Consider the following 24,071-nt stretch of genomic DNA (forward strand, 5'->3'; position numbering starts at 1 on the left):
GATGTGGAAGAGTTATGATGCATTAAAAAAAAAAGGGTTGACTTGATCACAATAAAGCAGTAGTCTCGTCTGTTCATTGCTGCACAACAACAGTAGATGACGATGAGCGAGGTTATGAACGCCGCTCACGACTGCGAGAATGAGCGCGTTCACAATCATGTTCATGAGACAAAAATGTGATGCGTACTGTTCACATTCACCCAAAATATTAAGTTGTTCCAGAACGTTCGTTAATTGAACGTGTTCATGCACAACACTGACTATTTGTATTTGCTCTTGCCATAGACTTCATAATGTATTGACGGGACACAGGGCCGATTCATAGGGGGCCTATCTCTGCATAGATGACCAAGTGGAAACACAGAAAAAGAGCTTTTTCCGTTGAAAATTCTTGTGAATAAATGCTTAAATCCCTGAATTCTTTATAGATATGATGGTGAAACAGTCTCAATTCTTGGTTAAAAGCAAAAAAACGTGCAGGTAGCATTCATTTTACGTAAATATTGTGAACTATGATGCTAGTCTGTAAGCAAATTAGCGGCCGCCAAATCACAGACAAAGAGCTTTTTCCGTTGAAATTTCTTGTAAGTTGTTAAATCCTTATATTCTTATAGTAATGGACGTAAAACAGTCTCAATTCTTTGTTAAAAGCAAAAAAAAAAAAAAAAAAAAAAAATGTGCAGATAGCATTTATTTTACGTAAATTCTGGTTAGTAAGGAAATTAGCGGCCGCCATATGTAAACGAAGAGCTTTTTCCGTTGAAAATTCTTGTGAATAAATGCTTAAATCCCTGAATTCTTTATAGAAAGGATGTAAAACAGTCTCAATTCTTGGTCAAAAGCAAAAAACGGTGCAGGTAGCATTTATTTTACGTAAATATTGCGAACTATGAGGCTAGTCAGCAAAGAAATTAGCGGCCGCATTATGTAAGCAAAGAGCTTTTTCCGTTGAAAATTCTTGTGAATATATACTTAAATCCCTAAATTCCGAATAGATATGAACATAAAACAGTCTCGATTCTTGGTTAAAAGCAAAAAAAAAAACCTGTGCAGGTAGCATTTATTTTTCCGTGGATATTGCGAGTTCGCAATATCTACGTTATACTGTATCTATGAGGCTAGTCAGTAAGCAAATTAGCGGCCGCCATATGTAAGCAAAGAGCTTTTTCCAATGAAATTTCGAGTGAATAAATGCTTAAACCTGAATTGTTTATAGATATGGACATGAAACAGTCTTGATTCTTGGTTAAAAGCAAAAAAAAAAAAAAAAAAAAATGTGCAGGTCGCATTTATTTTACGGAAATATTGCAAAGTATAATCTCAAATCTGTAGTGGCTAATTTCTCCCATTGATTTTTTTCACAATGCATGGTACGAAAAATATAATAATAATCTTGAATCATCGAACAAATCACTCCTGAGACAATCCTTCCTGTCTGTATGCAGTGCAGCTTCCGTACTTTTTCCAACCTAAATCCGGCGTTAGATTGCATGTGAACTACTGCTAATAAATGAAGCAGAGTGTTGGACGGCCCCTTTCGGGAAGGTGTGACGCAGTGAATGGGGAATGTGTCATGTCAATACATTATGAAATCTATGCTCTTGCACATGTCCCTCCCCCCCAAAATTTAAATCAAGGGTCTATCAAATGTAAGTTTGAAAGTAGTTGTTTTTTTTTGTTTTTGTTTTTTTTATTGGGCAAGATTGTGGGACAGATGGCTTTAAAATGTCAACTTCCCCAGTTGATCACTGAAAAGCCTCTGCAGTTCCTCCTCAAATTTGTGTTAAAGCAATTCTCTTGCAACAGCATCTCCAGTACTTTTTTTGACTACAGAGTAGTAGCTTAGCTTGATGCTCTGGCTTCCCTAGATCTCAGCAGGGGGTAGGCAGTGAGATCATCTTTGTAAGAATTTCTTTAACGCTGCCGGGCCTGATGAGAGCAACCAGTGTAGAGTAAATCAGGCCATTCTGTGGCAACAGAAGCTCTAGTGCTTTTTACAGGTCTGCATCAGAGTGCCGGTCCCTGTGTGCCACATCGCTCTGATTAGCTCACTGGTGAATAGTCCAGCGCCTAGCTCTGTCAGCGGGAAGTTTCACCTCATCGCTCCCTCCAGGGGGCCAAAACCATCTCATCAATATTCTAACCCAAAGTACCATAGTTTTCTGACGCCAACTTAAGTCTAAGAATTCAGCAGCAGAAATTTTGTGTTTTGAAACTCTGAAGCAGCCCTGTCTTGAGAAAATGTCAAAATGCTGCAATTGGTAAACATTTTTATTGGGCTGTTAATTATTTACTTGCCCACAGTATGTGAGTCAGAAATGGTGTAACATGCAATGCGGTAGTTAAAACATGGTAGTAAGTAAAACCAGTGCTGATTGGGTCATGAGGGAGATAGGAAGCAGAAAAGAAGCACCATGCTGCGAGGTATTATGAAGTGGAGAAACAATGACAAGATTGGAACAGTAAAAGCTATGAGAAAGATTCTGTGTTAACTTTGACAGTGACACTGACAAATGAATAGGGTTTGGTTTGAGTTTTACGGTTTAGTTTGGTTTACGATCATTCAACATGAGTGTGGGGAAAGAAAAACATTCTGTACATGTTTACGTCTATGATACTACCAATGGCAGCTGCATGAGCAAAATATTTGGAATGTAATCCAAACAAGCATAGTACAGAGAGGGAGTGAAAAATAAAATGGTTTTCAGTGAAGGAATGTAACGAAGTAAAAGGAGTTTGTTACAGTAAATTTGTGTCCATCTGTACTTTGCTTGTGTACACCTATGAAATGGTACTTTTTACTTTCACTTCACTACATTTTACAGCAAGTATCTGTACTTTTAACTCCACTACGTTTCAAGTTGTGGCCTGCATTACACGCTATTTTTGTTTTTGTTTTCCCTTTTTCTCATTGTGAATTGATCGTTTCGTTTTCATGCCTCAGGCCCAATCCATAACCCCCGTGCAACAATCCCGTAACTGAGCATTAGAAGCAGCAACACGACAGGTGAACCAAGATATTGGCCAATAAAAACACTCTTGTAAAGTAGGTGAATAATTGCTTGCAATCTGCCATTAAGCTAATCTTTTTTTAGTTTTTGAGCTTTTTAATCTTTTTTTCCATTTTGAAATGATATAAATAATTGAGCAGTCAATGAATTTGTTTATGGTTCTGTCTTTGAATATTGACTCAGATCTCTGTGCGTATATACATATATATATATATATATACAGTATATATGATATATATACAGTGGTATGAAAAAGTATCTGAACCTTCACATTTCTGCATAAAATCACCATCAAATGTGATCTGATCTTTGTCAAAATCACACAGATGAAAATACAGTGTCTGCTTTAACTAAAACCACCCAAACATTTATAGGTTTTCTTATTTTAATGATGATAGCATGCAAACAATGACAGAAAGAAGGGGGGAAAATAAGTAAGTGAACCCTCTGCCTAAGGAGATTAAAGAGCAATTGAAACCAATTTTTACCAAACATTTTAAATCAGGTGTTAGCCCAATCATTGATACTGTAAATGGTTTAACGCTGCCCTGGCCACGATAAAACACACAAGAATTGACTTGCTGAGAAGCATTGTGTGATTTGCATCATCAATCAAAAGAGCTGTCTGAAGACCTGCAATCAAGGATTGTTGATTTGTGTAAAGCTGGGAAAGGACACAAAACCATCTCTAAACGTCTGGATGTTCATCAGTCGACAGTTAGAGAAGTTGTCTACAAATGGAGTTTTGCACTGTTGCTTCTCTCCCAAGGAGTGGCCGTCCACCAAAGATGGCACCAAGAGTTCCGCACAGAATACTCAGAGGGGTAAAAAATAACCCTAGAATGTCTGCTAAAGACTTACAGAAATCACTGGCACAGTCCAATATCTCTGTGCACACATAAACTATCTGTAAAACAATGGCCAAGGATGGTGTTCTTGGGAGAAATCAACAGAGGAAGCCACTGCTGTCTAAAAAAAAACCATTGTTGCTCGTTTAATGCTCGCAAAAAGGCACTTGGACACTCCACAGAAGTTTTGGCAAAATATTTTGTGGACTAATGAAACCAAAGTTTAATTGTGTGGGAGTAACACACAATGTCATGTGTGGAGGAAAAATGGCTTTTAAAAAAACCCAGCTCACTAACATCAACACTTCATCCTCACCGTGAAGCATGGTGGAAGAAGCATCATGATTTGGGGCTGTTTTTCTGTGTCAGGGCCTGGACAACTTGCAATCATAAATGGAAGAATGAATTCAAATGTTTATCAGGATATTTTGCAGGAAAACCTGAGGCCGTCTGTCAGACAGTTGAAGCTAAAAAGATGATGGATGCTGCAACAAGACAATTATCCAAAACACAGAAGTAAATCAACTTCAGAATTGTTTCAGAAGAACAAAATTCATGTTCTGGAGTGGCCAACTCAAAGTCAAGACTTGAACCCCATTGACATGACATTGACGCCATTGACATCGATTCATGCCAGACATGCCAGGAATCTGTGGAGATGAATGGGCCAAGATTAGTCCTGATCAATGTGCCAGACTGACCTCCAGCTACAGGAAGCATTTGGTTGAAGCTATTGTCGACAAAGGGGGACCACAAAATGTTAAATGTGAAGGTTCACTTACTTAATTTCCCCCCCTCTGCCATTCTTTGCAGTATTTCCTCATTAATATATGAAAACCTATAAATGTTTGGGCATTTTTAGGTAATGCAGACACTGTTTGTTCATCTGAGTGATTTTGACAAAGATCAGATCACATTTGATGGTGATTTTATGCAGAAATGTGAGGAATTCCAAAAGGTTGAGATACTTTATCATACCACTGTATTACATTTTTGCATCGGGAGAAAATATTTGTACTTTTAAAATAAGTACTTTTGTACTTTTGCTTGAGTTTTTTTTCATAGGTACTTGTACTTTTACTTAAGTAATTTTTGCACCTGTATCTGCACTATTACTTAGGTTAAAAAAAAAAGTGAGTATTTCATCCACCACTGATGGTTTTAATAGACCAATTTCACATCTTGAAATCCATCCATCTCCAAGTTGCATAAGAAAACCACTCATTTTCTCCTTGATCACACTCCACATATGCAGTAGGCCCTATGACTATGTAAAGTGCAATTTATCTGAAAATCCTTGTCTGCTTTCCCACGGGGCAGTTTTACATCTCTGCATAGCATATGACATCAGTAACATATTTTAAACGTAGTACAATGGTACCTCTACTTAAGAAATTAATTGGTTCAGGAAGAAGTCTCCCAAAAATGTCATAAATAGAGAGTCGTTTTACATGTAAATGCCCTAATCCGTTCTAAGCACTACTGACACGCCACATTAAATGTTATAATAGCGTACCGAACGAATGCTATTTTTAGACCGTGACGTCGCCATCGTAACGCGGAAGTGGGTCAACATAGACACGCCCCAACATACAATCCATGTTATTTCTGCTTGTTTTTTTCCGGTAACCTTTCAAAAAAGAACATGCCGAGTAAACACTGCTGCAATGGAACTTGTAGAAACGACTCTAGACATTACAACACATGAAGGATGTTTTCTTCACACGTTTACCGAAACTAAAAACTCGGGAGAAAAAAATGTGAAGAATGGATCAACTTGCGCAGATGTCGAAAAGACCAGTTTAACGTCAGCAAGGTGAAGCCATTTACATTTCCTATGCAGTAAACATTTTGTTGGGGGCCATGGTCCTATAGAGGATGAAGAGGTAATCCATTTTTACATTTTTTACCTATTTTTTAGCATGGCATTTTGCCATGCTGCTTCTGTCTGATAATGAATGACCTAAAAAGAAATAAAATGTTATGTGACTGCCACTGTTACCTTTTCTGTTGTTAAAAAAAAAAAAAACTATAGTAAGGGGGAGTGTAAATATATTATAGAATTAGATTTGTTAGTCGTGAAAAAATTAATAATGTTTGTTGTCTGTTACTGAGTAGCATTTGCGATCGGTACACAAAAATAGCTATGTAAATTAACCCCAAGAACGGTCAGAGACTTAAGACAACCAGAGGATATAATATATAAGAAAGACAGGGCATATAGTGGTAAGGGATAGATTGTTGAAACAGGAGAATATCTTTGTCAGTGGCGTGAGGCAATGCACACAAGTAAAAGGTTTCAATAAAATAGCTACCTTTGGATCAGGTTGGCTCTTTTTCCCGTCTTTTTCAGCCCTCGACACTCAAGCCATCTCTTTAACTGAACAGTTGTATATTGTTCAAATATTAACCAGTGAATTTGGCACCAGGGACATTATTTTCGGACAGAATTGGTAGGTTTAGCTCAGTAAACATCTCGTTCGTACACTATTTCTATGCATTTACTATCAAGCACAAACGGGAGGTTGACCCGCCTACCAATTGCTAACATTATGAATATTAATGGCTAAAGTGACGTGGTGCTTTTGGTACGACATTGGGGTAAAACCAAAATTAAACAACACCCACACACAGTTGAATTATTCCATCTCCCTAACCTAACCGTTAATACTTGCAATGAAGTAGATAATAGAACAAAATGCAAAGAAAAAAAAGAAAAATATATCTTTGTTTGTTTGTTTGTTGTTGTTTATTGTCATCATCGTCGGTATCATTGACAGTTACAAGATAGCATTGTGATAAGATTAATTAACCAGAAGAAAAGACAAGGCAGTACCTTACCTCACTTACATTTCAAGTGAGTCAATATCTGAGATAAATGGTGCCTATAGCCTATCTCACTCTTCGTGACACAAAAACGAGAGGAGACCTATGCTCTAATATGCTACTAATGTCATGAACTGTCTCTGGGCTTAAAATAAAACTCTTCGTGAGACAAAAACACGCAGAGACTTGTACTCATTTGGCTCAGACGTCGATTGCTATATGAACAATAACACCTACACGCCTGTCATACGTCATCATACTGCGACACCCAAATTGAAACGTCATCAACAATAAGCCAACAATAAGCCAATAGGGGAGCAGGAGAGCATGATGGGAAATATTATGACTAATAGGGCAGCAGGATTATGTGGTGTGACATTTAAAAGAAGAAAGCAGGAAGTCCATACATAACTTTTACATTACTGAATAGTATTTTTACCTCTCGTAACCTGTTTTTGTTTTCTTACAAAGAGGCAATATTTCCCATTTAAAGGTGCAGTAACCCAAAAAATAAAGTTTGTAGAGACTTTCCTAAGTAGAGGAACCACTATTGTACTTAATATCACACTATTGTGTCAGTGCAATTGTTTCTGTAGAGTGCCAGCAGACACCTACACCCCACTGCCGTCTCTCAAACACCCACAAAATATTAGTCTTCATAACATGTTGTATTTCAGCTCTCACCAACCCACGCAACCCTTCAGTGCTCCTTTCAGCTTACTCTAGCTGTGATCGGTATCTGCACACAGGGACCTTCTGTTGCTCCCTCAAGCGTGTTTCACAACATAAAAACAAACAATTTAAAAGAGCAGAAACAAGAGGCCCCAGCCATTCTAAGGGAGACAAGAGTAAACAATGTGTGTTCACATTGGGTTTTAGTGAGACTGGGGCACTCTTCATATTAGCATCCAGGGAAGGAAACTTGCGTTCTTGCTTTGTCAAATTCTGTTTCACTACGTGGGCAGCTCGTAACTCATCTGTATGTCTTGCAAAATGTGTCAAGACGTGTTCATGTTGACCACTGGGTTCCCGTCGGTCCTTAAAAAGTCTTAAATTGTAAATAGTCAAGGTGTTAAATAGACTAAAATTTAATGGAAAATTGCACTAGGTATTACATTTTCAGAGGACGAGGGCTTAAGTGTTCTTCATCAATCTTTTTTTGCTGTTGCCAGATTAGCTTTGCCTGTTGATGCCTTGCCACAGACCATTTTCTTCAAATTCAATCCACAGATTTTCAATAGGATTAAGTCTTAGAAAATTGCACTAGGTATTACATTTTCAGAGGACGCATTTAATACCAGAGTTGCTCCCAATATCTTCCATTAAAATAGTGTTTGCTCACTGGCTGCCATTGACGACACCGGTCATCAAATTCCTTTTGACTGGATTTGACGTCTAGTGCTGTCAATGGCACTGAATATAGACCATTCACAGCCCGTTTTTTGTGTGCATTTACAGGTCACTTCCTGTTCATTTTAGGCCATTTACAGGTGATTTCCTGTTGATTTTGAGTCACTTGCAACTGGGGAAATTTTCGAGTCACTTCCTGCTCAGTAACCCAAAATCAACACTAAGGGACCTGTATAAGCCCCAAAATCAACAGAAAATGACCGACAATCAACAGAAAATCACCTGAAATGCCCTAAAATGTACTCATTGCCTGGCATTGGCTGTCAGTAATGGCCATAGACGTCCAATCCATTTGAAATGGGAGGGATGGCAGCTACCCTCCCACATCAAATGGATTTAAAGTCTACAAGTGATAAACTCCTTCCAATTCACAGCAGAAGGATAAAAATAGCTTGTTTTTCCTGTTTATTAGTGGTTTTGTAGAATGATTTCCTGACCCATGGATGAATAATTGCACATTAGAGGAGAAAAACACCAGTTACAGGGAAATAAAATGTTATTTTTTCTTCATCAAAAATTGTTGCGACATGTTTTGGCCTTAAATTATATTTTTAAGGTTTTATAAATGTCTTATAAAGCATTAAATTTGACCTTTATAGCCTTACGCAGAGATTAAGGGGGGGGAGACAGGTGGGCTATAGACTTCATAACGTATTGACGGGACACGGGCCACGGGCCACGGGCCCTATTTATATAGGGGGCCTGCATTGTTGACGAGGCCGTCAAAGCTGACCAAGTGGAATCACAAAGAGCTTTTTTTGTTGAAAATTCTTGTGATTTAATGCTTAAATCCCTGAATTCTTTAGAGATATGGACGTAAAATAGTCTCAATTCTTGGTTAAAAGCAAAAGACCATGCAGTTAGCATTTATTTTCCTTAAATATGTCGAAGTAAAATCCTAGTCTGTTAATAAATGTAGCTAGCAGCCGCCTTATTTAAACAGAGCTTTTCCGGTGAAAATTCTTGTGAATAAATGCTTCGATCCCCGAATTCTTTATTGGTATGTACGTAAAAGTCTTGATTCTTGGTTAAAAGCAAAAAAAAAAAAAAAAAACGCAGTTAGCATTTATTTTACACAAACATGTCGAAGTACAATGCTAGTCTGTTAGGTGAATGTAGCAAGCGGCCGCCTTATGCAAACAGAGTTTTTCTGGCGAAAATTCACGTGAATAAATGCTTAAATCCCCGAATTCTTTATAGATATGGACGTAAAACAGTAGTGGCTCCCATTGATTTTTTTTCACATTTCAAAATGCAAGCATGGTAAGAAAAATATAATATCTTCCTTGAATCCTCGAACAAATCACTCCTGAGACAATCCCTCCTGTTTGCATGTGTTACAGCTTTCGTACTTTTTCAACATAAATCTGGCATTCGCTGCGTGCGTGTTTGTGAATAGTTACTCTTGATGTGGAAGGAAGTTAATTTTATTGCTGACACTGCGATTGGGGTCATCAACATTTTTGCCCCCCTGGCCACAAAAGTCAAACTCCGCCTATGTTTAAAATGGTGAAAGAACCCTGGACCAATGCTTCTCAGTTCCCTTCTGTTACGCCCGGTTTTCTTCCCCCCAACTCTCTGCCGCCACTGCGCCACTTTGTCAATAAAATTAGTATAATTATTATAAGTACACCTCTGCATTACATTCTGCCCTTTTTAATATTATAGGAAAAAAGTATTATAGATCAACTTACAGTAAAGTATAACTTTATTAACATTGTTTTTTTGTAACAGAAAAGACTTAAAGCACATCAATTTGCCTGAATTAAAAAAAAGTCCCATCCAAACTGTAAAAATACACTCAAGGTACATTTTTGAACCAATTGATACTGAAAAATAAGTTAATGAAATCAATAAATAATAATAAATTGATTAGCAACATTAACTAATGTGGACAATATGCCAAACAAATAAAGAGAATTGCAGTGTCACTGAGCAACTTGGTATGCCACCATATACTGTATGATGCTAACATTGCTCGCTGGTTTACTGATGTAACACTGATAAAGTGGGCCGATTACTGGCAATATTTGGCAGGTTTTTGCTGAACAAAAATCAAACAGCTTAACAATGTGATTGGGCTCTAATGTCTTTAAGTAACGTCTCAATTGATTTGGCTTCCTCTGTTCGCTGCAAACATTTTTCAACACAGTAAACAGACTGGTCTTTCCTCGTCTCCTACCGTATTAAAAGTCAAAGCCACAAGCCAAACGCTACATCCACTCCATCATATTTCCTCATCTTAGCTCTTCATATCCCCAGTGGGCTTTGCTGTGTGCTCTTATTCCGTTTAAAAATACTGTGCACACTCTCAAACTGAGTGTGCCACTGCTACCCACTGAGTGGATGTGCAATTACACTTTATTCTAGTGCAGTAAACAATTATGTTCCACGAGGTCCCCACTATTTGAGAAGTACTGCTGTTGACACTCAGATACAGAGGATTTTCAGATGACGCACATTCTGGTATGTAGATTCACAATTTTAAGAGATAAAAGACAATGAGTTGCTACCTGTGATAAAATTGACCAAAAGAGTTGCAAGGCGCAGTACACCCTGGAAAGATTGCATGTCAACACACAAACACAGAGAGTACCTGCAAACACCCAAATCCTAGTCTTACAAAAATGCTTACTATCGGTAGGCTTTTAAATAAAAAAAATATATATATATAATTTGCTCGAGTGGAACAGAAAAATCATCTGCACTTACACCCACTCACTGCCCTTGAACATAAGAACCAGCTCATTGCACTGGTTCATCTGCATTCATTATTAAATTAAAGACCATTTTTTGACAGAACCTGTCTGGATATGATGATATCCCTTCCCCTAAATAGTAGTTAAATCAAAGAAGCATGTCTCTGAGTGCAAACAATAGTGACTGGCATGGCTAAATGAAGACCAGCTGAGTGCCTGTAAGGAACGTTTCCTACAAATTAAATCCTTTGGCCAATTAAAACAGCCATGGGCTGCACTAATAGTCTGTAAATTGCTGGATAAGTGGCAGTCACATCTGATTTCCCATGTCAGTCCAGCATGTGTAGCTCAGCTGGATCTGGGACAACAGGGTGAGAAGTCTGCTCCTCTGTAATAGATGACAAAAGTCATTGTTATTTTTCCAAAGGTGAGAGAAGCATAGGAACACATATCTTAGGCATAGAATGTTTCTGTCGTATGCTTCTTCATGAGCAGGGTTATATGGATATATTCACATAGTGGTTAAAGTGGGATTTGACAGGTGGGGAAGCCTTAAAATTCACCGTTGTGGCACAGTAGGGAAATGACATACATGATGCCCAAAAATTTGTATTGGCTTTATTCTTAAAAGAGAAATTGTTAGGTTTTGTGTTTGTTTTCTCCTAGTGTGACTTGTCCCTGTGATTGCCCATTGATTTCACCTCATGTGCCTTCTCCTAGTCTATCCTCCTGTGCTCACCAGTTCCTTGTTGTCTCGTTACCCCTTGTCTGCGTGTGTGTATATAAGCTCCCATTTTCTGTTCACTCCTTGTTGAGTCATTGTCTATGTCAATGTCAGTGTCTGCGTCAAAGTTGAAGTCCTGTCCAAGCCCTCGTGTATTAGTCCCTCCGGTAAAGTAAGTTTTGTTTGAACCTTGCCTTTTTGATCCCCAGTCCTTTTGTTTGTACTTTGTGCCTTTGGTTATAATTAAACGTTTTTTGAGTCCCCTGCCTTGCTGCCTTTTCTTTTGTTTCCCTGCATTTGGGTCCACACCACCTGCCTGCCTGCTCATTCCTGACAGAAATACAGGCCAGATTAATAGAAAAAACACATATAGCAAGTACGAGTGTGACAAAATATCGAAATGGTGATGTATCGTGATACTTTGCATCCCAAAATGGTTATCGATATGTTCATGCTATGAATCGAGACATCATTTTAAAAAGGTGACACTAGCCACGTTTACATGCTCACTTTTATTCATACCGATTCAAATCATTCCGAATGGAAATTTCAGATCAGCTGTTTACATGTCACTTCATCTATTCCGATCCAGCGTTTACATGTGTCTGCCATTATTCCGAAAGGACGTTTCACAACTGCCATCTGACATGCGCAGATTAATCAAAACAAAGCGTCACATTGCAAAACATGGAGATCGATTGTCAGAGTGCTGCTGTTTTAACTTTAACCCACTTGTTGTGTTTGTGGGGTCGTATCCGCTTCTGCTGTTTTGCTCTTTTGCCTTGTAGTAGCCGGTTTTCCACCGGTTTCTAATCTGGTCAACGCTCCGGTCTATTCCGGCTTCGTGTAACCTCTCGTGAACTTTTTTAAATAGTTCACTGTTCCTCGTTTTACGCCCGTGTAAGCGAGCAATTATATTCAATTCTTTTAAAGTTTGAATTAAATACAATCTTTCCGCCGGACTCCAATTAGGTGCGCTGTGCTTGGAAGCCATGTTGCAAGTGACGTTACTTACGTCACCAAGTGACGTCACCACGTCAGTACGGAGCATGTGCAGAAAGAACGCAACCAGCCACCATTCCGCTTCCCTGTTTACATGATATAATTTTACTTCTAATCGGTTTGGGAAAAGGAAAATTCCACCCCTGTGAATCTGAATGAAATTCCATTCGGTTTGGGCCTGTTCATTCCGAATGAGGTGTTTATATGGAACACATTTATTCGATTTGAACAAATATTCCGATTGTATTTGGAATATTTGGCTCCATGTAAACGTGGCAACTGTTTAAGAAAAAAAAAATCTACTAGAATAGTGTTTCACTTAACTCAATGGCTGCCATTGTCGGCGGTTCACGCCCAATCGATTTAGACTGGGAGGGGCGCATCAAAACCAGAGCATTTACAGGTCACTTTCTGTTTATTTTAGGGCATATCCAGGTCATTACCTGTTTAGTTTGAGCCACTGCCTATTCATTAGTCATGAATAGGTCACGTCCTGTAAAATGTTAGCATTGCTACATTGAGGCTATTGGGGAAAAAAGACAATGTACTAACTACTTTAGCCTGCTATAAAACATTGTCATTCTTCTCCAAAACTCAAGCTAAAAGGTGACACTACAAGCATGAAAAGTCTCAGCATTTGCAAAAAATGCGAAAAACATAAAAAAAAAAATGACTGCCACCACTTGCATGATGAAAAGAGAAGTACATTTTTTTTCTTTTAAGTGTAAAGCTTACGGTTAGTGGCTTAGTGAACGTACTTCGGGTAAACGTTTCAAAATAAAAGCACGTCATGTTCAACTTGTAAAATGTACATTTCTGGAGTTATTTGGTAACACTTTACAATAAGGGTCCCTTAATTAATCTTAGTTAATGCATGTTTAGACAATAATGTTTAAGTAGCATGACAATAATTCATTTAATCCCTTACCTAACATTTATTAATTTATTAATTACCATGAGTTAATGCATTAGGTTAATGCATTAGTTAATGCATTTTAAGACAATAACTAATGTTTAAGTAACATTACAATAATTCATATAATCCCTTATTTAACATTTAGTAGTATATTAATTAACATTAGTTAATGCATTAGTTAATGCATAACCAGACAGTAACTAATAGTTTGGTAAAATTGAAAATATATATAGGCCTATATAGGGTTAGGGTTTGTTAACTTAAGCATTTCTAATTTCTTAGTTAAGGGACACATGTGCTACACTTTACAATAAGGGTCCAAAAAACATTCAGTAATGGTTGATTAAGGTTAAGTAATTCTTATGAGGTACGTTCCAGTGAAATAATAGTGTGGTTAGGTTATAATATAAAAAATGTATATAATACATAACATTAATTCACATATACATTAGTGCATTAATAAATAATTATTAATGTATACTAGTACTGGTAAGTGATTATGTTATTTTAAAATGAGAAACATTGCTCTGTGAGTCCTTGGGTGCTGCTAACCTTACCTTAAGTATGGTATTATTTCACGTGAACGTATCTCATAAGTATTACTTAACCTTAATTAACCATTACTGAATGTTTTTTGGACCCATATTGTAAAATGTTTGCCTGGCACCGCCAGACTATTCTCCCTGTATTTTTCAAACACTGTGAGAAATAGTCTGGGAACCATCCCATTAACGGCCTCTCGAACAATTACAAAATCAACCGTCCAATCAGATTTGTTTATTTGCGTGACGTGATCTTAATGGTTAACGTCACTCTTGCGCGCCGAAAGTCGTCTCTACAACAACACAGATGGCGAACGGGAAAGCCGAGAATATGTTCCAATCCGCGGTAAAACCAGTTTTAAATTACCAAAAACACATCGACACAAGTCATTGACAACAGTCAACATGGCTCGCGGTAGCCATGTTGAATAAACGTCTCCATTCCTCGCTCACGCTAATTACTTGTCGCTTTAACAACGTCACGTCTGGCCGTCGCTGACTGGTCCACTCCACTGTCTGTTTGCTGTGGCTTGCTCCGCCCTCGGAATTTGATCCGCCGGACGGTCGCCAGACTCAATCGCTGAAGCAGCGGTGAGTCTGGTATACCAGGCAAGCAAAATGTAGCTCATGTGTCCCTTAACTAAGACATTAGAAATGCTTAAACCCCCCTCCCTAACATTTATTAACCATTACTGAATGATTTCGGACCCTTATTGTAAAGTGCAGCACATTTGTCCCTAAACTAAGAAGTTATAAATGCTTAAGTTAACAAACCCTAGCCCTAAACCCTAACCCTATTTTCGGCCAGTATATATTTTTAATTTTACCAAACCATTAGTTACTGTCTGGTTATGCATTTAACTAATGCTTTAACTCATGTTAATTAATATGTTAATGCATGTTAGATAAGCAATTATATTAATTATTGTAATGTTACTTAAACATTAGTTATTGTCTATAAATGCATTTCTTAATGTTAAGTAAGGGACCCTTATTGTAAAGTGTTACCAGTTATTCTTTATATAGAATTTGAAGTATGTGAGATTAGCTTTAAAATGACACCCATTATGAAAAATCTGTTTGGCAATGAATCATGTGGCTTCAAATTTACTAACATGTGCACTTTGCGGGACAAGATGACGGTCATTTTGTATCAAATAAGCACTTTGATTGGCTCTAATTAGCAAAGAACAAAAAGGGCAATGGGCATAGACTTCATAATGTATTGACGGAACACGGGGCCGATAAATGGGGGCCTGCATTGTTGGCGGGGCCGTCAAAGCCGAGTGGAATTACAGACCAAGATCTTTTTTTCATTGAAAATTCTTGTGAATACATGCGTAAGTCCCTGAACTAGATATGGACATAAAACTCAATTCTTGGTTAAAAGCAAAAAAAAAACGTTAAAAGTTAGCAGTTATTTTAGGTAAATATGTCGAAGCACAATGCTAGTTTGTTAGTAAATGTAGCTAGCGGCCGCGTTATGTAAAGTGAGCTTTTCCGGTGAAAATTCTTGTGAATTAATGCTTTAATCGCTGAATTCTTTATAGATATGGACGTAAAACAGTCTTGATTCTTGGTTAAAATAAAAAAAATGTGCAGTTAGCATTTATTTTGCGTAACTATGTCGAAGAATGATGCCAGTCTCTTAGATCTTTGTTGTGATAAGGGGGCTGCCACAATGGCTTTTTCCGTTGAAAATTCTTGTGAATAAATGCTTGAATTCTTTATAGATATAGACGTAAAACAGTCTTGTTTCTTGGCTAAAAGCCAAAAAAAACATGCAGGTAGCATTTATTTTACGTAATTATTGCGAACTATGAGGCCAGTCTGTAAGGAAATTAGCAGCCGCCATATGTAAGAAAAAAGCTTTTAGAAAATTCTTGTGAATAAAATCTTAAATCCCTGAATTCATTATAGATGTGGACGTAAAAGAGTCTCGATTCTTGGTTAAAAGCAAAAAAAAAAAAAAAAGCGGGCGGTTTGCATTTGGTTTACGTAAATATGTCGAAGAATGATGCTAGTCCGTAGCGGTTAAGTTCTCCCATTTATTTTTTTCACAATGTTTGAAAATGCATGCATGGTAGGAAAAATATAATAATTACCTTGAGTCCTCGAACAAATCACTCCTGAGACAATCCTTCCTGTTTGTATGTGTTTTTCAACCTAAATCCGGCGTTGGATCGCTGCATGTGTTTGAGAAAAATTGCGACCGATTTTTGACCGACTGAAGCGGAGTGTGGGACGGCCCCCTACTTGAAGGCGTGGCGCAGGGTCTGGGGAGTGTGTCCCGTCAATATCATTATGAAGTCTATGCGCCAGGGAACACTTACCAAAACTAAGCAGCTTTTTGCTCTGAGAATGGTCATGTGTGCCGTTTTAGGGCCAAGACATAACCGAGCAGCTTGAGGGAGTCCCGCGCGCATTGAAGAATGTGCCGTCATTTGAACTCTCGGAGAACCACACTCCAAATGGTTGATGGTGAAGAATCCTTTTAAAGCAGCCGAATCTGAATGCACCACTCGAGCATGGCACTTTGTTTTATCGTTGTGTGATTTTTCTATGAATCTCATTTGGGAGGTTTTGCTCCAGCTGTGTGCTTCTGGAGAGTGAATGGGAGCGTGAATCTCCAGAGCCACTTGGATAAGAATACTCCATGCAACACTGCATTTTGCTAAATAACCAATGTTTGATAGACACAAATGTTTCACCGTATGATCCCTCCGGGTGTGAGCGGAATAAATTAGCATTATAAATGTGCTAAAGAAGGAGGAAAAAGTCGAGTCAACAAGGCAATATCACATTATCCAGCTAAATTGCACAAAATGTTTTTTTCCTTTTACCCTGACTATGACAATCACTGAGGGTAACTTATATAATTTATATGTAACTTTGAGTTACAAGCCTTTGACTTTACGTGTAATGTGTATTTACAGGTGTCCCATCCAGCCCAAGGAATGTCATTTCCATAGTGAACGAGACCTCTGTGATCCTGGAGTGGCATTCTCCAAGGGAGACTGGCGGCCGGGGCGATGTGGTTTACAACATCTTGTGCAAAAAGTGCCAGGCTGACCGGCGTACCTGCTCGCACTGTGATGACAATGTGGAATTTGTCCCTCGTCAGCTGGGTCTGACTGAAACCAGGGTGTTTATCAGCAACCTGCTAGCGCATACTTTATACAGCTTCGAGATACAAGCTGTCAATGGTGTCAGCAATAAGAGTCCATATCCTTCGCAGCATGTGTCTATAGACATCACCACCAACCAGGCTGGTAAGTGGCGAAAGTTACAAGGTTTGCAAACTTTGAAAATAGGACAAATTAGCAGCTGTGGGTGAAACACTCACTTTTTTTTTAATCTACCGTATTTTTCGGACTACAAGTCTTTCATAGTTTGGCAGGGGGCGCGACTAATGTGTGAAATTATCACATTATTATATCATTTCACATGTTATTTTGGTGTTTTGGAGTGACACTGATGGTTTGGTTAACTTGTTAGCATGTGCTTTTTGCTATAGTTATCTGAATAACTCTTAATAGCTATGTTATGTTAACATACCGGCAACTTTCGCATTTCGTTGTTCATGCATCATGTAGCATTATCATGCTGTACACTTATTCAGCATGTTGTTCTCTATTGTATTTATATTTTAAAGTGCCTTTCAAGATGACATATCTATTCTATGTGTTGGATTTTATCACGTAAATTTCCCTCCAAAATGCGACTTATACTCCAATGCGACCTATATATATATATATTTATTTTTTACCTTTTCATTGCGCATTTTTGGGCTGGTGCGACTTATACTCAGATGTGACTTATAGTCCGAAAAATACGGTATTAAGTTTTTGAAAATTATGATTTCTTTAAGATGTAAAATTGCAATATTTGCACAAAACAAATTAAAAGTAATGTTCAGGAAAATGTGTCTGTTATGTCCTCTGGTCTTATGTTGACTACTTTTTGGGTTTAATTTCTTTCTAAGATTGTACATTGTTCATCCGTCCACAGGATGTCGCTATTGTAACTCTGACTTTGCAGTTTTTCTTTGGTATTGCTGTTTGCGCTCGGCTTCCCCTAGTGGCGACTTGCTGTAAGCAGCAGGCAGAAAGAACTTTTTATTTCAGTTGGAAAAGAGGCCTTGAGGTGTTAAGACGTTACACACCTCCTCTGCACCATACATCGTTGGGAACCCTTGACAAAACAAAATCTGTAAGTTTGTACGTTTTAACAATGGGTTAGATGTAATTTTGGTGTGTCTATTCTGTTATTTTGTTGTTATTTATGTATGTTTCAGTTTAACCACACACACACACACGCGCACACGTTCACGCGAAGAAATAAATGAGAGGAAGGAGTTTGGGCCTCCATTTTTCTTTGTTGGTTTAGCTCGCTGCCAAAGTCGAGTAGCCATACGCTCGGCTGAGGGCAGAAGAGTAAAAAGATTTTCAACACATCAAGCACCCAAGATGTCTCAGCAAGAAGTTTCACCACCTATCAGCCAAGTGGTCACCAGGTCGGAGGCCAGTCATTCTCATTCTTCACGCCGGTCCAGAACGAGTCAAGCTGCTGCACAAGCACGAGCAGACGCCGAAGCTGCCTACGCCAGAGCACGGTACGCCAAACGCCAAATCGACATGGAGGTCGAGAAGGCACGCATCGAGGCAACACTACACGCTCTGAAGACGGAAGGTGAAGCAGAAGCAGCGCTCGCCGCAGCTAAAGTTTGGGAGGCGACTTTCGAAGAAGAGGAGCGCGCCAAAGTCGACCTCAGCGAGCAAGGGGTATTTTCCAAGACACCCCCCTCCATCAGGCGTGCACAAGAGTATGTGCATGCTCACTTTGACGACCAGCGTGTGCAAGCAGATGGCACACAAACGCCAAACACTGAGCACCTGGTTAGGCACAATGACTCTCAACAACCAGAAAATAGCCCAAAATCAGCTGGTGCTTTTCCACATGTGCGTCACATCGACATCGCTGACGAAGAGCATCTCCAATCTCATCGTGCGAGAACGGACATCTCACACCAGCCTACACCTTCAGCAACCCCACAAAGTGAACTGTCCAATTTAGCAGCCTATCTAGCACGGCGTGATCTGCTGACATCGGGGTTCAAGGTTTTCGACAACCGGCCAGAGTCCTACCTGTCCTGGAAGTCCATGTTCTGCAACGCGACGGAAGGCCTCAATCTCAAGCCCAGCGAAGAGCTCGACCTTCTCACCAAGTGGCTCGGCGGGGAGTCTCTTCAACACGCTCAGAGGATCAGGGCGGTCCACGTGAGTAATCCACAGGCAGGTCTCCAACGTCTGTGGCAGCGGCTAGACAAGACTTATGGCTCTCCAGAGGTAATTGAATCCTCACTCTTCCAACGGTTGCAGACTTTTCCAAGAATCTCCAACAAAGACACTCACTTACTGCAGGAGCTTGCTGATCTTCTGTTAGAGCTATCGTATGCCAAAAGTGAAAGTTATTTGCCGGGTCTTAGCTTTCTCGACACACCAAGGGGCATAAACCCGATAGTTGAAAAACTCCCATATGGACTCCAGGAGTCATGGGTTACACAAGGTACCAAATACAAAAGGGAAAACGGTGCAGTCTATCCACCTTTTTCGTATTTTGTGCGGTTCGTAAATGACTACGCTGAAATGAGAACAGACCCTAGCTTTATGTTACAGTGTTCAAACGTAATAAATCCAAGGGTTGATAAGACATCAGTAAGACGAGACAAATACAGAGTTCCATTGGCGGTGAATAAAATAGGGATCAGTCCGGCTAAATTGACAGCACCCGATCCAGACAAACAATGTCCTATCCACCAAAAACCACATTCACTCGTCAAATGCAGGGGGTTTAGAATGAAAACACTAGACGAAAGAAAGAACATTCTCAAAGAGCACGCCATTTGTTTTAAATGTTGTGCGTCCACAAATCACAGGGCTCGAGACTGTAAAGCTATTATCCAATGCTCAGAATGTGATAGCGATGCTCATGTGTCTGCCATGCATGTCGGTCCACCTCCATGGACACCTCAAGACTTTAATCCCCCAACCCAGAGTCACGGCGGGGAGTCTGAGGGCCCAAATCCTGTGAACACAGCCAGTTGCACAGAAGTATGTGGGCAAGGCGTAAAAGGAAAATCATGCTCAAAGATCTGTTTAGTTAATGTATATCGCCGAACTTCTCCAGAAAAGAAAAAGAGGGTATATGCCATGTTGGATGATCAGAGCAATTCATCCTTAGCCAGATCTGCGTTTTTTGACATGTTTAATGTGCAAGGTACCATATTCCCATACACCATGAGAACATGTGCAGGTTTATCAGAGACACGAGGTCGCAAAGCTGATGGCTTTATTGTAGAAGATGTAGATGGTAAGGTCTCCATGATGCTGCCTACAATAACAGAATGTGATCAGATTCCAGATAATAGAGACGAAATTCCCAGCCCTGAGGTAGCAGCAGCTCACCCTCATTTGCGATCAATCGCTTCACAGATTCCTCCTCTCGACCCATCGGCAGACATTCTTCTGCTCCTGGGAAGGGACATCATTCAGGCTCATAAAGTTCGTGGTCAGGTAAATGGGCCAAACAATGCACCTCATGCCCAGCGTCTCGATTTAGGATGGGTTGTCATAGGTGATGTCTGTCTCTCTGGAGCTCATAAACCCACATTGAACTCATTTAAGACGAACGTTCTAAACAGTGGACGTCCCACGTTCCTCAGTCCTTGCGAAAACACAATCGTTATCAAAGAGAAATACACCAAAAACGATCCACTAAACACACAAGCGGAACTAGGACAACATATTTTCCAACAAACAACAAATGACGACAAAGTTGCACTTTCGGCAGAAGATGCGTTGTTCCTAGACATTATGCACAACACCTTTGCTAAAGATGAGGCGAATAACTGGGTAGCTCCACTTCCATTCCGCTCACCTAGGCGGCGCCTACCTGACAATCGGGAGCAGGCCTACAATCGTTTAATGTCGCTCCGCAAAACGCTGAGAAGAAAACCTGAAATGAGAGCGCATTACGCTGAGTTTATGGAGAAAATATTCAGCAAGGGCCATGCCGAACCAGCGCCCGCACTGGCGCCAGATCAAGAGTGCTGGTATCTCCCTAGTTTTGGCGTTTACCACCCGCAAAAGCCAGAAAAAATTAGGGTAGTCTTTGATTCGAGTGCTCAACTTGACAATGTTTCTCTCAATGACGTGCTCCTCAAGGGACCAGATCTTAACAACACTCTCGTAGGAGTTCTGATGCGGTTTAGGTCCGACCCATACGCCGTCATGGCAGATGTGGAGCATATGTTTCACAACTTTGTAGTCCGAGAAGACCACCGTAACTACCTTCGTTTCTTGTGGTTCCAAAATCATGACCTTGATGGAAAAGTGCAAGAATTTAGGATGACTGTCCATGTGTTTGGTAATTGTCCTTCCCCATCAGTCGCCATCTTTGGACTGAAAAGAACAGCCATAGAAGGAGAAATGGAATTTGGCAGTGACGCAAAAGAATTCATTGAACGGCACTTCTATGTAGATGATGGGCTAAAATCATTCTCTTCCATAGAGCAGGCCATTGATGTTCTTAGTAGGGCACAGAAGATGCTGGCTCAGTGTAACATACGCCTGCACAAAATCTCATCCAATTGTCCTCTCATAACAGGAGCCTTTCCAACCGAAGATCGTGCTGTAGGCATGCAAGGTCTTGACATTGGGCAGACTACCCCACCAATGCAGCGCAGTTTGGGCTTAGGATGGGAGCTGTTGACTGACCAATTCAAGTTCCAAGTAAGAGTAAATGAAAGGCCGTTCACAAAAAGGGGAGTTCTGTCAGTTATCAACAGTGTGTTCGACCCACTTGGTTTTGCTATTCCAGTAATCGTAGGGGGTAGAACCATACTCAGAGACATTTCCACAAATGTTTCAGAGTGGGACACTGAACTGCCAAAAGACAAATTAGAACAGTGGCAAAAGTGGAAAAGTTCCCTCGGACACCTACAACATCTTGAAATTCCCAGAATGTACACTTCAATACCGCTGTCTGCAGCCCAAAGAATAGAGATTGACGTTTTTTGTGATGCTTCCACAAAAGCCGTAGGTGCTGTAGCATACCTCAAACTCACAAATGAGGACGGACACAGCGAAGTGGGATTCCTCCTCGGCAAAGCACGTTTAGCTCCTAAACCAGACATCACCATACCCCGACTTGAACTCTGTGCAGCAGTCCTGGCCGTGGAAGTAGCAGAGTTGGTTCTAGAGGAGCTGGATGTCACAGTCGATCAGGTGAATCTTTACACAGACTCAAAGGTAGTGCTTGGGTACATCTCAAACACCAAGAGACGCTTTCACGTTTATGTGCACAACAGAGTCGAACGCATCAGGCGCTTTGCACAAACTCACCAGTGGCATTACGTGCCCACACACTTAAATCCGGCAGACCATGCCACACGAGCGTTGCCCGCTGAGCAGCTCTCCAGCTCCACCTGGCTCAGAGGCCCAGCTTTCCTCTCCAGGTTGGACCAAAGTCAAGTTCGAAGTCAAACCTTCGATCTCATAGACCCAGAGACTGACTGTGAGTTGCGTCCTGAGGTAACAACTTGCACTACCACCCTATCAAAAGGCCAGTTTAATAGTGCCAGATTTGAAAGGTTTTCAAGTTGGAAGGTGCTGCAAAAGGCTATTGCCAAACTCCAACATATAGCTCAATCATTCAAGAACAACTCTGAGGTTTCCTGTCGTGGCTGGCACAACTGCAACAAACATTTAACTGAAAAGTCACTGCAACTAGCCAAGACCACGATCATTCGCACCGTTCAAAGAGAGGTCTTCGCAGAAGATATTGGATGCATTGAAAAAGGCACAGCTCTAAAAAACTCAAGTCCACTCAGCAAACTGAATCCATTTGTTGACACGCAAGGGCTCCTTAAAGTTGGAGGCCGACTAAAGAAAGCACAGTTGTCTGCAGAAGAAACCAATCCCATACTCGTCCCTGGAAAGCATCATCTTGCTCAGCTCATAATAAGACACTTTCACGAAAAATTATGTCACCAGGGAAGGCATTTCACGGAGGGAGCAGTCAGAGCAGGGGGCTTTTGGATTGTGGGAGGAAAAAGAGCAGTAAGCAGTGTGATTTTCAAGTGCATCACATGCCGCAAATTAAGGGGCAGGCAACCTGAACAGATAATGGCTGAACTTCCTGAGGACAGGCTGTCCACGGACCCTCCTTTCACAAATGTAGGCCTTGATGTGTTCGGTCCCTGGTCCGTTACAGTGAGAAAAACGCGTGGTGCTAATGCAGATGCTAAAAGATGGGCAGTCATATTCACCTGCATGAGTACACGTGCAATTCATATTGAAGTGATTGAGTCAATGGACACATCGTCATTCATTAATGCACTGCGTCGTTTCTTTGCCATCCGAGGTGGTGCCAAACTCTTGAGATCTGATTGTGGGACAAATTTTGTGAGTGCCTGCAAAGAGCTCCAAATAGACAAACTAGGCTGTCACAATGACAAAATAGGCACATTCTTGAAAGACAGTGCGTGCAAATGGCAGTTCAATCCTCCACATGCATCCCATATGGCTGGTTCCTGGGAACGCATGATCGGCGTCACCCGAAAAATCCTCAATGCAATGCTCCTTGAACATCCATATGGGAAGCTCACACATGAAGTACTCGTAACATTGTTAGCTGAAGTCACCGCAATTATAAATGCCCGTCCGCTAACAGCCGTTTCTACAGATCCCGAAAACCCAGTCATTCTTACTCCTGCGATGCTACTCACGCAAAAGGTTGGCACACCACCGATTCCACCAGGGCAGTTTCAGACCAGTGACCTATTCAAAGCCCAATGGAAGCGCGTGCAGTACTTAGCTAATGTTTTCTGGAGTCGTTGGCAGAAAGAATACATCGCAGGCCTGCAGGTTCGTCACAAGTGGAAAACAAAAAAGCCAAACCTTCAAATGGGCAACGTTGTTTTAATGAGGGAGTCTCTAGAACATAGGAATAATTGGCCACTCGGACTGATCACAAAATCTTTCCCAAGTGAGGACGGTAATGTCAGAAAAGTTGAGGTTAAGATTTGCCG

General features: G+C 40.3%; 1 protein-coding gene across 2 annotated transcripts in view; it reads left to right on the forward strand.

The window, feature by feature from the left end:
• The window catches only part of LOC130929707 (ephrin type-B receptor 1-B), a 423,699-nt gene that overhangs the window by 236,776 nt on the left and 162,852 nt on the right, over positions 1-24,071 (forward strand). For both annotated transcript variants that reach the window (XM_057857112.1, XM_057857113.1), the window contains exon 5: positions 16,915-17,250. In XM_057857112.1, the coding sequence (XP_057713095.1) occupies positions 16,915-17,250 (336 nt within the window). The remainder of the gene's footprint in view (positions 1-16,914; positions 17,251-24,071) is intronic.

The sequence above is a fragment of the Corythoichthys intestinalis genome, chromosome 14 (genome assembly GCF_030265065.1).
Source record: "Corythoichthys intestinalis isolate RoL2023-P3 chromosome 14, ASM3026506v1, whole genome shotgun sequence".
Classification (NCBI taxonomy): Eukaryota; Metazoa; Chordata; class Actinopteri; order Syngnathiformes; family Syngnathidae; genus Corythoichthys; species Corythoichthys intestinalis.